The sequence below is a fragment of the Garra rufa genome, chromosome 2, assembly GCF_049309525.1.
Source record: "Garra rufa chromosome 2, GarRuf1.0, whole genome shotgun sequence".
In the NCBI taxonomy this organism is placed as follows: Eukaryota; Metazoa; Chordata; class Actinopteri; order Cypriniformes; family Cyprinidae; genus Garra; species Garra rufa.
In genome coordinates this window covers 37,352,774-37,367,187 of record NC_133362.1, presented here as the reverse complement: position 1 = coordinate 37,367,187, position 14,414 = coordinate 37,352,774, and the positions used below count along the sequence as shown (strand labels likewise).

The 14,414-nt window shown below is 37.0% G+C and overlaps 1 protein-coding gene across 1 annotated transcript in view; it reads left to right on the top strand.

The window, feature by feature from the left end:
- The window catches only part of plekhh2 (pleckstrin homology domain containing, family H (with MyTH4 domain) member 2), a 34,883-nt gene that overhangs the window by 15,539 nt on the left and 4,930 nt on the right, over positions 1-14,414 (top strand). Inside the window, exons 3-18 of the mRNA XM_073834660.1 lie at positions 254-403; positions 483-566; positions 649-730; positions 1,402-1,566; positions 3,978-4,777; positions 4,865-4,940; positions 6,025-6,119; positions 6,383-6,554; positions 8,286-8,422; positions 8,506-8,619; positions 8,759-8,845; positions 8,936-9,094; positions 10,485-10,565; positions 10,649-10,801; positions 11,362-11,470; positions 14,131-14,147. Of these exons, the coding sequence (XP_073690761.1) occupies positions 254-403; positions 483-566; positions 649-730; positions 1,402-1,566; positions 3,978-4,777; positions 4,865-4,940; positions 6,025-6,119; positions 6,383-6,554; positions 8,286-8,422; positions 8,506-8,619; positions 8,759-8,845; positions 8,936-9,094; positions 10,485-10,565; positions 10,649-10,801; positions 11,362-11,470; positions 14,131-14,147 (2,481 nt within the window). The remainder of the gene's footprint in view (positions 1-253; positions 404-482; positions 567-648; positions 731-1,401; positions 1,567-3,977; positions 4,778-4,864; positions 4,941-6,024; positions 6,120-6,382; positions 6,555-8,285; positions 8,423-8,505; positions 8,620-8,758; positions 8,846-8,935; positions 9,095-10,484; positions 10,566-10,648; positions 10,802-11,361; positions 11,471-14,130; positions 14,148-14,414) is intronic.

Below are 14,414 nucleotides of genomic sequence, written 5' to 3'. Positions count from 1 at the left end.
TCAGTTTGAATCCTTCTGAGTGATTAATGTCCCTATTATTCAGATTTCTCCCATTTTTCTCCCATTTCTCTTTGTGCACAAAGTCATAATCGCAAAGACCACACACAGAATTTTTCCCTCCGATCGGCGCTTTTATGAAACTGGCCCTTAGGGTGTTCACATTATTTTGTCCAACCCCTGTATATTGTATTTTTGATATAATAATATAACACTATAACTAACGCTGCGTGTGTGGCTTACGTGTGTGTTTTAGGTGCAATGGATGGAAGAGCGTCTGAAGGCATCAGATATCCAGTCGAGTGATTCAGAGCTGCGGCTGTTCAGACGCTGTCAAAATCTTAAAACGGTACTGCAGGAGAAAGACGAGCTTATTGCCACCTTTGAACAACAGCTAGAGGAACAGGTCAGTCCCAACTTCAGTCTGTAAAACAGTTAGGCTTAAATTAGTAGAAATAAAAATTGATTTAATATTACACCTCCAGAAACAGAACCGAGTCCAAGATGCCAAGACGGTTGAAGAAAAAGCAGCCAAGATCAAAGATTGGGTCATGCGGAAGCTGAATGAAGTATGTTCGTTCTTTTGTACATGTGTTTGTTCTAGAATAGGTGGACGGAAATAAATAGTGGGTAAATGTTTTACTCTTGCAGTTTGATATTGAGAATGCCTCTCTGAGAGAGATCAACCAACAACAGGAGGCTGAGATACAAGACCTGAGAAGAAGACTGCAAGGTATTTATGTGTGATCACATAGTAGGTTAAAAGAATAGTTCACCCAAAAATTAAAATTCGGTCATTAATTTCTCACCCTCATGTTGTTCCAAACCCATAAGACATCCATTCATCTTCAGAACACAAATTAAGATATTTTTGATGAGATCCGAGAGCTTTCTGACCCTTCATAGACAGCAATGCAGCTACCACGTTCAAGGCTCAGAAAGGTAAGGACATCTGTAAAATAGTCCATGTGACGTCAGTGGTTCAACCATAATGTTATGAAGCTACGAGAATACTTTTAGTGCGCAAAGTAAAACAAAAATGGATTCAATTACAGTTAAACCCATGACGTCACATGGACTATTTTATCAATGTCCTTACTACCTTTCTGGGCCTTGAACATGTCAGTTGCATTGCTGTCTATGCAGGGTCAGAAAGCTCTCGGATTTAATCAGAAATATCTTAATTTGTGTTCTGAAGATGAACAAAGGACTTACGGGTTTGAAACGACAAAATGGTGAGTAATTAATGACAGAATTTTCTTTTTTGGATAAACTTACCCTTTAAGCTTGTCAAAGGAATTACTGATGAAAATCATTTTTTTGATTTTATTAGTGGAATTAGACTAAATTGACTACATTTTCCATTGATGGAAAGGAGTGTCTTGTTTCTGTGTTGTGTTTTAGCCTTGGAGCCGACTTTGAGTTCTGGTGGCCCAGTTCAGCCCAGTGTGGGTGAGGCCCAGCGGCTCAGCAGTTTGACTTTTGGCTGTTTCCAAATCAGAGGGAAGAGCCCTCAGGTACTGACGGGCCCAGAGCCGTCCCAGAAGAGCATCAGCACCCTGCCGGATCGTGACCACACGCACACAGACTGCAAGAGACCCTCTGTTGGTGAGAATACTGATATAACATCTGTAACTGTTTGACTGAAAGTATAAGTTCATATTCTGTTGAGTTTGAGATGTAACAAGGGTGGGAAGAAATTAAGAAATTAAAACTTCAGCAAAGACACATTAAATTGATCAAAAGTAACAATAAAGACTTTTACATTGATTAAGAAAAAGTCCATTTCAAATCAATTCTGTTTTTATCAGGGTTTACCACAATAATATTGTATAAATACACTGATAACAATAAGAAATGTTTCTTGAGCAGAAAATCAGCATTCTGAAGGATCATGTGACGCTGAAGACTGGAGTAATGATGCTGAAAATTTAGCTTTGCATCACAGGAATAAATTACATTTAAAATATATTAAAATCAAACCTAAAATGAGAAGTCATCGTTTTGATCTACCAATTTTATTGCCCCATCAATACCAACATACATGTAGAAAATGAAAGTTTCTCAAAGCTTTTTCTGGATGTTCAGAAATGCTTTAATTATGCAGAATGGCAATGTGATTCATGAACCAACTCATAAGAGTAATTTGTTCAAGAATCATGTTGCTTTCGTTATGACAACTGCATTTTGACTGACTAAATGAACGACTCAAATGAGTTATTTGCCTTTAGTTTGATTCATTGAAATGGATGACTCGACAGTGATTTGCCAAATTGAATCAGTTGATCCAGTTATCAGCATTTTGGTATTTTATATCAAGTGCTTTTAATATGCAGTTGAAGTCGAAAGTTTACATACACCTTGCAGAATCTGCAAAAATGGTAATTATTTTACTAAAATAAGAGAGATCATACAAAATGCATGTTATTTTTTATTTAGGACTGATCTGAATAAGATATTTTACATAAAAGACATTTACATGTAGTCCACAGGAGAAAATAAAATAGCTGAATTTATAAAAATTACCTGTTAAAAAATGTAAATATACTTGATTGTTAATAGTGTTGTTACCTGAATGATCCGCAGCTGTGTTTTTGTTTAGTGATAGTTGTTCATGAGTCCCTTGTTTGTCCTGAACAGTTAAACTGCCTGCTTTCCTTCAGAAAAATCCTTCAGGTCCACAAATTCTTAGATTTTTCAGCATTTTTGTGTATTTGAACCCTTTCCAACAATGACTGTATGATTTTGAGATCCATCTTTTCACACTGAGGACAACTGAGGGACTTATATGCAACTATTACAGAAGGTTGAAATGCACACTGATGCTCCAGAAGGAAAAACGATGCATTAAAGGAGCACTCCACTTTTTTTGGAAATAGCCTCATTCTCCAACTCCCCCAGAGTTAATAAGTTGATTTTTACTATTTTGAAATCCATTCAGCTGTTCTCCTGTTCTGGCGATATCACTTTTAGCATAGCTTAGCATAGATCATTGAATCCTATTAGTAACATGGCCGCAGTATTATCAGAAATGAGTTCCCAGCTAGTTTAGCGTTTGCACATGCGCTGCGTGGTATTACTGCTCCTGCTTCAGCCTTATTAAGGCAGCAAACTTCCTTGACTATTACGCCGGAATGGGAGTGTAGTTCCTAATCTTATCAGCCTAGAAAATTGAAGCTTTGCATTTCCACCGGTCTTAGTACACGATATAACTACAGAAGAGTCAAGTATTAAATAGGACAAATATCGAAACTCGTTGGTCATTTTTGAACGTGATGCTATTGGTCTAATAGGATTCAATGATCTATGCTAAGCTATGCTAAAAGTGATATCGCCAGAACAGGAGAACGGCTGAATGGATTTCAAAACAGTAAAACCCAACTTATTAACTCAGGGGGGGAGTTGGAGAATGAGCCTATTTCCAAAAAAAAGTGGAGTGTTCCTTTAAGAGCAAGGGGGTGAAAACTTTTGAACGGAATGAGGATGTGTACATTTTTCTTATTTTCCCCTAATATCTTTTTTTTCCCACTTAGTACTGCCCTTCAGAAGCTACTTGTTTCCCAGAAGACAAAATAATTTAAATTTATCCTGATCTTTAAATTCAAAAAGTTTTCACCCCCTGCTCTTAATGCATTGTGTTTCCTTTTGGAGCATAAGTGAGCATTTGAACCTTCTGTTAAAGCTGCGTATGAGTCCCTCAGTTGTCCTGAGTGTGAAAAGTTGAACAGGGTAATTTTTATAAATTCAACTGTTATTTTCTCTTGTGGATTAGATGTAAATGTCTTTTATGTGAAAAATCTTATTCAGGTCAGTACTAAATAAAAAATAACATGCATTTTCTACGATCCCTCTTATTTTAGTAAAATAATTAACATTTTGAATATTCTGCAAAATTATGTAAACTTTTGACCTCAATTGCATCAATTACTTACTATATATATGCCTATATTCACCATGTCTGTGTGTTTGGTCTGATCTAGATTCTGGAATGAAACAAGACTGTCCAGATGCAGAGTGTGTTGGCCGTTGCCCTATGGCAGGATCGGAGGACAACGGTAAGCGGGACAGTGCCGGACACAGTCTGTCTTGTGGTGTCTCCTCTATCTTGTCCAACGCTGCTTCTGAAGGGGAAAGAAGTCTGTTTGGAGGTTTGCGTTTCAGTCGACCCACTAGTGAGACTTACCACACGGCCTCAGACGACAGCAGCTCGCTGTTTGACGATGACATGCAGAGAGTGGAGTGCTCCAGACTTTGCCTTCCTGGCTCCAAGAGCACTTCAAAGAAGGACAGTGAGAAGGCGGATGCTGAAGATGGATCCTCAGATGAGCTGAATAAGCGCTTTCAGTCACAATGTCTCGATTCCTCGTCGTCCTCCAGTGACACAAACACTCCCAGCCCTATATTAACTCCAGCTCTCACACCAAAGCGTCCCACCCCATCCCAGGATTCCCAAGACACCCCGGCCTCCCCCAAACAGCCTCGACTGCGTAATCCGAATGCGTTTAATGTTAGTTTGGCATTGGCTAAAAAGCATCTGAGTCAGCCTCCGCTGTACAGTGAAGCCACCCATGGACGGACAAGAAACGCCATCAGCATGCTGCGTCCTCTACGGCCTCAGGAAACAGACATGGACCAAGAACAAAAAATGGAGACTGGCGATAGAGAACATGATGTGCCTTCAGCCGAAGTGCCACCTGAGGAACCCGAAACACCTGATGCTTCTGCAGCTGTGCCCGGGAGTAAACCCCCGACCCCTCCTCTGCACAGACTGCCCTCTTGGGTCAGTCATGTAACAAATAGTACAACTAGTATGAATTGCTGTTGTTTTGGTTCATGTGGTAAACTTGTGGTTTCATGTTATCTGCAGGAGAGCAGAATATATGCAGTGGCAAAATCTGGAATTCGTCTGTCAGAGACGTCGTGTACAGATGTTGCTAATAAAGGTGTGTTTTAGATTGTGTTTTTTACATTTGCAACCTATCCAAACCTATGTTATGCATTGCTGTGCATGGACACGTTTCACATTTCCAGGGTTCTCAGAAGCAAAAGTTGTCATAGTTTAGTGAACATCTATAGTGATGGAAACTACGACAAAAGAAAAATCCACAATAGCATTTGTATAACCTCACCCTGCTGAAAAAAAACAGTAGCTGGTCTTAGCTGAGACTCCCAGTCTGGCCAGTTAAGGCCAGTCTGGCCAGCCTGGGAAAGTGGCTAAAACCCTCTAAAACCAGGCTGGTTGACCAACTAAAACCAGCCAACCAGCCTAGGCTGGTTTTAGCTGTTTTCTTCATCCGGGAAGCCATTGCATAACTACAAATACTGCCAGTTTACAGCTAATTTATATATATTTTATTCACATTTTGTTATGTTGCTGCCTTATGTTAAACTGCTTTAAATAGTTTTTTTTTTCCCACACTAATCTACACTCCATACACCATAATGTCAAAGCAAAAAACATCTTTTCAAATTTTTTAAAATAAAAAAATTTAATGATTCCATTGCATAAGTATTCATACCCTTATCTGGGACAGTTGTAATTTAGCTTAGGAGCATTCATATTGCTTGTGGATGTTACTACACTTCGAGTGAAGTTAACCTGTGGCAAATTCAATTGAATGGGTATGATTGGAAAAGGCACATACATCTTAACAAAAGGTGAAACAGCTGAAAATGCATATCAGAGCAAAAATCAAGCCCTGAGGTAAAAATAATAATAATATTAATAAAACTGCCTGTAGAGCTTAGAGACAGGATTGTATCAAGCCACACATCTGGGGAAGAGTTCAGAAGAAAAAAATCTGCTGCATTGAAGGTTCACAGAAGCATGTAGTCTCTTTTATCCTTAATGGAAGAAGTCTGAAACAACCAGGACTCTTCCTAGAGCTGGCCTCCTGGCCAAACTAAGCAATTGATGGAGAAGGGTCTTGGCTAGAGTGATGACCAAGAACCTGATGGTCACTCTAGTTGATCATATAATGTATGCAGATATGACAAGCTGACGAATATCCAATTCTCTGCTTCTAGGCTCCTCCCACCAATCATCATGCCCCGCCTACATGCTCTACACATCCCTCATCTACAGGAACACAAGCTCACCTGTCTTTGCCACAAACAAAGGGGTAGGAACCTGTGTGTGTGTGTGTGTGTGTGTGTGTGTGTGTGTGTGTGTGTGTGTGTGTGTGTGTGTGTGTGTGTGTGTGTGTGTGTGTGTGTGTGTGTGTGTGTGTGTGTGTGGCCGTCTCACAAAAAAAAAAAAACATGATGCAGTCATTTAATTATAAATGACTGTTTATTTGCTTAAGAGTCAGAATTTCTATCAGCAATAGTTGGAAATCTTCTCATTAAATTTTCATGAATGCAACATTTGTTTTTACTCTCACAGAAGGCGACTTTGTTAAGCAACAGTCAGTTCTCGGAGGAGTCGTCTAGTTCTGAGGATGAGGACAGTTCGGAGGAGTGTCAGTCTAACTCTGGTGAGGAGGAAAACTCCCAGACCTCTGAATCAGAGTCACACAAGAGTGGCAGCCATGAGAGCCCCCGCTCCCTTAAAAGAGGTACACATGCCATCCGATAATCACAAAGGACTGGTGAATTCACGCAAAATGTTAATGAAATTTGGTTATAAGTGGTGGAAAATTGAATGCTTCACTATGGACCCTTTTATTTACATGATGCAGAATCCAGTCATAAAAACAGTACAGTATAACATTAAATGTTATTGAATTTGCTAGTTTTGGATGAATTCATCAAAAGTAGGGATGTCAAAATTAATTTTCTTTTATGCCAAAAATCACTAGGATATTAAGTAAAGATCATGTTCCATGAAGATATTTTGTAAATTTTCTACTGTAATTATATCAATATTTAATTTTTGATTAGTAATATGCATTGCTAAGAACTATTTGGACAACTTTAAAGGCAATTTTCTCAGTATTTAGATTTTTTTGCACCCTCAGATTCCAGATTTTCAAATTGTTGTATTTCAGCCAAACATTGTCTTATCCTAACAATGGAAAGCTTATGATCATGTATGAATCTCAATTCCCAAAAATTGACCACTACGACTAGTTTTGTGGTCCAGGGTCACATATGAGCTAATATCTCTGATACTACACTTACTCTTAGGAATTTTGTGTTGTTGTTGTTGTTGATTTTTTTGCATTTACTAATTTTGAATTTGTCTGTGTAGTTTCAATAAGTTAAACTATATATTATTCTTTGTTAATGTTAGTTAATAAAAATGCAGTTCATGTTAGTGCATTAACTAATGTTAACAAACTCAACTTGCGATTTTAACAATGCATTAGTAAATGCTGAAATTAATATTAACTAAGATTATTATTTATTTCCCTTTTACTTTTAGTTATTTTAGTACATCAAAAAAAAACATCAAAATTAGACATTTCGGCTTGGCAGCTAGCTGATATAAAAATGTTTAGTATATAGTATAGTAAAATAGTATAAAAAGTTTATTGTTTTTGTATTTATTTATACATTTATTTTATTTTAGTTTTTAACTGTAATAAATCTTATTTTCATTTGATTTAATTTCAAAATACTAAATTGTTTATAAATTAAATTGATTAGACATGTTTTTTTTCTGAAAGAAATACTAAAATTATTTGAATTACATTAGTTAAAATTTATTTAAATTAAATTTATTATAAATGTATTTGAAATACATTTGCATATTAATGTCCACCCTACAATTGTACTTTTGGTATACTTAAAGTCTGCTAAATTGTAACAACAAATGTTGTCCTTATTGCACTTTAATTATGCAGAAGTAGTGCTGAGATCCAACTAAAATATACTGAAGTATTTTTGACTATGCTAAAGTGGAACTACTGTAAGTATACTTCAGGTACACTTTAAATATCTTGCATTTAAAGACTGATATTATACAGAGATCATACTTTATTAAAATTGACACATACCTTATTGATATTGAACACATTCTAGACATAATATTACGAAATGTGCATTGTGCAATAAATAAATACTCCAGATAAAGTTTAATTGTAATTTTATATCAGTAAGTCTTAAGTGATATGTCAATAAACATACTTAAACAAAGTATACTTAGCCTAAAATAAATGTATTTTGAAATGAATTATGGCATAGTTTTGTTTTGTTTTTTTAAATGTACTAGCGAAATTAATTTGAACAAATCAGAAGAAATTCCCCCCAAAATTAAATGAAACACACATAATTTAGCTAAAAAAGTATTTTTAGAGCCCTGGACACACCCCCTCAGTCACTGAATGTGTTGTATTTTTTCTCAGCTGTGTCCTTGTCTTCCATGACATCTGAGAGTGACTACGCCATCCCTCCTGACGCTTACTCCACTGACACTGAGTGCTCTGAACCTGACAACAAACTCCCAAAGACCTGCTCCTCCACAAGTGACAACGGCGAGAGTGTAAGACACATGTTCACACACATTTGTGTTTCTCGATCAGTCACAGAAGATGCCAGACCAAGTGAGAACGTGTTGTATTCCAGGAGTCTATGGAGAAGTCTGGGTACCTGCTCAAGATGGTAAAGACATGGAAGAAAACGTGGAAGAGGCACTGGTTTGTTCTGAAGGACGGGGAGCTTCTCTACTACAAATCACCAGTCAGTTTAAATGGCTCATGTATCTCTTCATTTTATTTTTGTTTAGTTTTATTCTTTATTTCTTAATCTTGATTGCATTCTTAATGCTTCACATTCTGTATTTCCTACATTCCTGTGGATCTTTGATTTTCTTTCATAGAGTGACGTGATCCGTAAACCCCAAGGTCAGATTGAGCTGAACGTGTGCAGCACTATAGCTCGTGGTGATGGCAAACAGATGCTTCAGGTAAAGTGCATGTGAGAGAGAGTTTGTTCATAGATCTTAGATTATTTCACAAGACCTTGCATATCAATTATCAATGTTGTGTCCCTTTAGGTGGTGACAGGAAAGAGTGTGGTTAGTCTAAAAGCAGACTCCCCAAACCTCCTGGAGGAGTGGCTAAGGGTCTTGCAGAGCGTCCTGAGAATCAAATCCGCTAGTCCACTCTTCACTCACCCTGACACACGGCCCATTATGAAAGGACATCTGACCAAGGTATACTGTAGGAAAGAAAAAGACTTTTTAGATATAAGCCTATGGATGAGACTTCCAGTTTTAATAAATAACGAGAAGAATAACAACGTGCATTAAACGGTAAAAATGTTTGCACTACAAACAAGTGTGCTCATAATTAAGACAATACATTAAAATAATATGATAAGACACTAGGGATGCACCAAATTTTTGGCAACCGAAATAAGCAAAAAGGTCAAATAAATTATACCGAAAAATGACGTGAGGCGATCAAATAGAGGTGTGCACTAATGCAGCAAACCTGTCGGCAGTGTGAAAGTATTTAAAACTGTCCGAAATTGTTTGGAACTGCATCGCATGTCTTCCATGAGAAGAGAAAGGGGTGATTGTTGCTGGTTACTGTACGATGACTGAAATAGCGAAATGGCCTTAAACCATTAGTAAATAAACTACAGAACGTTATGTTGTCTAATACACGCACAAATTGTATTTATTCTGACAGCGTCTGCTCAAGCTCCTTAGCCAGGGTTTAAAGTCCAAAGCTTGAGGAAAATCTGCGCTGAAACAGCGTGATGAGAATCATTCATAAATCTGCTGCTGTCAGCAAAGAGTAGTACTGAGGTCTTCTTGTGGGTTTCCGCCAAAATAAATGTCAACATTCATAAATGTTAGCATTGTAATTGTACTGTTGTTCTGTAAAATAAAATAAAAAAGACAAAAATAATGATAACAATCATTACAACAGCTCTATTAATACATTTATTATAACATTCTCCTTTGCTCAGCAAGGCTGCATTTATTTGTACGTTAAAAACACATGCCTGATTCAAGAAGGGGGTCTTAAAAATGGCCAAAGAATATTATTTTACTAACTTTAAGTTAAATTGTGCTTTGTTGGTAGGCTAGAATGTCTACTAGAATGTTAAAAATGTTCAGTGTTAAGTAAATACTTTTTTAAATTGTTTTGAAAGGCAAGACAAAATTGTAAAAAGCACATTTTGGTTATTTAATTTATGCAATGGTGACAAAAAAAATGGCAAAATACATGTGGAAAAAACACAAAAAAAACATGTTTGGTAATCAGCATTCGGCCCAGTGTATAATTTTGATCGGCTTCGGCCAAGAATTCTTATTTGTTGCATTCCTAAAAGACACACCAATTTGCAATATCAAACAGCAAAACCAGCTGTTTTGTACAGCTAAAAATAGCTGGACACGGATCAAACCGGAAGCCACACCCATACAATTTACAAAGGTAGGAAAAGGTGGATATGCTACTGTCCAAATATTGTGATTTTTTTTTTTTTTTATATATATATATACTCACCAAGGTTGCATTCAAGTTCTTTAGAAATACAGTAAAACAGTAACATTGTGAAAATAAACAGCAATGTTGTGAAATCTCTTTAAGGTGAAAAACGGCTACTCTAAGCATGTGTGGTGTGTGCTGTTTGGGAGGACTCTCTACTACTTCAGAAATCAAGAGGACAAGGTCTTTTGTCTCATTAAATCAGTTTAATCTTGCACAGGACTTCTGTATGTGTCCATGCACTAAAGACATATTTTCCTACTCAGTTTCCTCTGGGTCAGATCAAACTGTGGGAGGCTCGTGTGGAGGAAGAGCATAAGTCATGTGACACAGCTGAAGTCTCTACTCAGTTCACCCTTTCCATTCAGTCCGCGAATCAGGAGCCAACATACCTTCTTATCGACTCTCCTCATGAGAAGGTAGGCAAGCCGTGTTAAATTGTATTGAAACAGAGCCACAAATGCCTGTTGCACATCCCTTGTGAAAAATAAGTGTACTTAAAGTAATAGTTCACCCAAAAATGAAAATTCTGTCATTAATTACTCAGCCTCATGGCAATCCAAATCCTCCTCAGAACACAAATTAAGATATTTTTGATGAAATCTGAGAGCTTTCTGACTCTTTATAGAGAGCAACGCAACTGACACATTCAAGGCCCAGAAAGGTAGTAAGGACATTGATAAAATATGCCATGTGACATCAGTGGTTCAACCGTAATGTTATGAAGCTTTGAGAATACTTTTTGTGCGCAAGAAAATAAAAATAACGACTTTATTCAACAATTTCTTTAAATGACATTACATTTAGTTTGCACTTAATTAGTATGTGCTTTAAGTTTGTGTACTTCTTTTTAACAAGGGATCTAATTTTTATCACAGCACTGAAGAGGAATATATTCAAAGATGATCTGAAATATTTGGGTAGTCATGATGAAACAAAATGTCATTGTTGCTTGTCTGTCTGTGTTTGTGTCCTATAGACGGCATGGCTCTACCATTTGTCTGTGGCTGGGGGTTCTGCAGTGGGGCAGGTGGGGACTGAGTTTGAGCAGCTGGTTGGTAAACTGCTCAACACACAGGGAGATCCAGGTAAAAGTCTCACATCTGCATTCATTTCATATATTTAACTGAGGTGGAATGTCTCACATCAGACACGTAAAAAATTATAAGGTCAAAACATGCCGCTTGTTGAAAAATCAGTTATGGGAAATGAATCCCAGTGTATCATTCAAATAATGAAGTGGGAATCTCTGTGATTGGCTCTTAGGAGTGTCCCATAGACTTAAAGGAGAAGTTCACTTCCAGAACTAAAATGTACAGATAATGTACTCACCCCGTTATGGTCCAAGATGTTCATGTCTTTCTTTCTCCAGTCATAAAGAAATTGTGTTTTTTGAGGAAAACATTTCAGGATTTTTCTCCATATGTGTCCCGAGTTTGAACTTCCAAAATGCAGTTTAAATGCAGCTTCAAATGGCTCTAAATGATCCCAGTCGAGGAAGAAGGGTCTTATTGTCACGGTGCGTGTAATGTGAATGAGCGCACGAAGACGAGATACTATTAACACGACTTTAATGATATCCACAGAAGGGAAATTCCAAACAGGCAGAAGAAAACACACCCGAACTCAATGTTGTAACCTTGTAGCCAGACCCCAGAACTCAAACCAACTAATAAAGACAGGTTAACGAGACATAGGCAGGTGATGGGAATAACACTAATGACAGGAACACCAAATATGGGCATATGGGAGAAACCAAGACAGACAGAATGACAGTAAGTGACACTTATCTAGCGAAACGATCGGTTATTTTTTTTTTATATTATTATTTATATTATAATATATATATATATATACTTTTTAACCTCAAACGCTCGTCTTGTCTTGCTCTGCCTGAACTGCCTGTTTTTTCCGGTTTAAGACAGTTAGGATATATTGAAAAACTCCCATCTCATTTTCTCCCTTAACTTCAAAATTATCCTACAACACTGTTTACCTTTTTTTTGTAAATGGTATTTAATCTTTACATGTTTACTTTGCAAACACTTGGTCGGTACTTCTGCAGCGATGTACAATGATTTTAAAATGATTTCTGAAGTTTATGGAGAAAATAAGATGGGAGTTTTTTCGACATACCCTAACTGTCTTGAACCTCAGTTCAGGCAGAGCAAGACAAGACAAGCGTTCGAGGTTAAAAAGTATATAAACTGTAATTTTAAAAATACATAACAGATTGTTTCTAGATAAGACCCTTCTTCCTCAGCTGCATTTAAACAGCATTTTGGAGATTCAAACTCAGGGCACCATAGAAGTCCACTATATGGAGAAAAAACCCTGAAATGTTTTCCTCAAAAAAACATAATTTCTTTACGACTGAAGAAAGAAAGACATGAACATCTTGGATGACAAGCGGGTGAGTGCATTATCTGTACATTTTTGTTGTGGAAGTGAACTTGGAATATGGATTGGTATATATCATTCATACTGGCCAGCAGCCTTTAGACTATCATCATTGGCAGCTCCCAAGCCACTCCCTAGCAACCAAACTGAGTACCCTAGCAACCATTAAGCAGTACCTACAGTACTCTGCAAAAAAAATCACGTTTTACGTCAGTTATTTCTTTCTTTTGCTGTAGTGTGTCAGTAGTAAATATCAGTTTGCATTTTCAAAAATTCATTTTGCAATTAATTGTAATAATCCAGTGAGATTTGTTTAAGAATGGAAGCCCGTTTCCGCCACTGAATAAAAAATAAAAAAGGTAATTGTCACTTTTTATCTCACAATTCTGGCTTTTTTTCCTCACAATTGCGAATTTACATCTCACAATTCTGACTTTTTTCTCACAATTGTGAGATATAAATGCACAATTACCAGTTATAAAGTCCAGTTCTGAGGAGAAAAAAGACTGATATGTTTATATCTTACAATTCTGACTTAATAACTTGCAATTGCAAGTTTATATCATGCAATTCTGACTTTATTTCTCAGAATCGCAATTCTGACTTTATAACTCGCAAATGTGAGTTTATATCTCACAATTTAAGTTCACAGAATTACAAGTTTATATCTTACTATTCTGATTTAAAGGAGAAGTCCGGTGTGATATTGACCTAAAGTGTGTTAAATCATGATACCGAGTGTGAACTTACCCTTCATAGCTCATCTCGGCTTGTCTACTGCAGTCCGAAATCTGGCGTTAGTTAGCCGATGCTCACAACAGGTTGTCAATGAGAGTGAATAGGGCATCGGACTAGCCATGTAAATAAATCACTGTTTTGCACCATTTACGAGACACAAAGTAGCGCCACGCTTCATTGGTAGACATTCCCCTTAGTAAAATTACCGGTCGCCGCCATCTTGAATTTAGTCACGATAAGTCGAGTGACCAGCAGGAAGGAAACTACAACCTGTTGATAACCTGATAAGTTCCTTCCTGCTCGTCACTCGACTTATCGTGACTAAATTCAAGATGGCGGCGACCGGTAAACGTATTGTATGCTGGCCTATTGAAGCATCTTGGAGACGTTTCCACTGTTCTTCGGGATTTAGTATTTTCTATGGTATTACTTATATGGTAATATTACTTATTACAATTATTGGCAAAATGAATGTTTATAAATGTAAACTGATATTTCCTACTGACACACTACAGCAAAAGATATAAATAACTGACTTTAAAACATTTTCAGCTGGTTAAAATACTATTGTCCTAAGACTTTTGCACAGTACTGTGTATCTCTGCATCAGAACATGGTATAGACATCGTATAGGCTTGTTTGACATATGCTAACAAACACGACTTTCAACATGCTACGCGTTAGCACAGAATAACTACATGCTAATAGCTAAGTGCTAAAATGTGCTAAAAATCCTAAGTAATTGTAAAAACATAATAAAAAAAAGAGCCCACTAACTGCCTAGTCCCACGTTTTGCCACGACAAGCTCTCAATTTACAATGTACCACTCACAACCACTCATCAAATTCCACTGTTTAATTCATAGAAATTAGGACTGTTAGGTCTTTTTAATG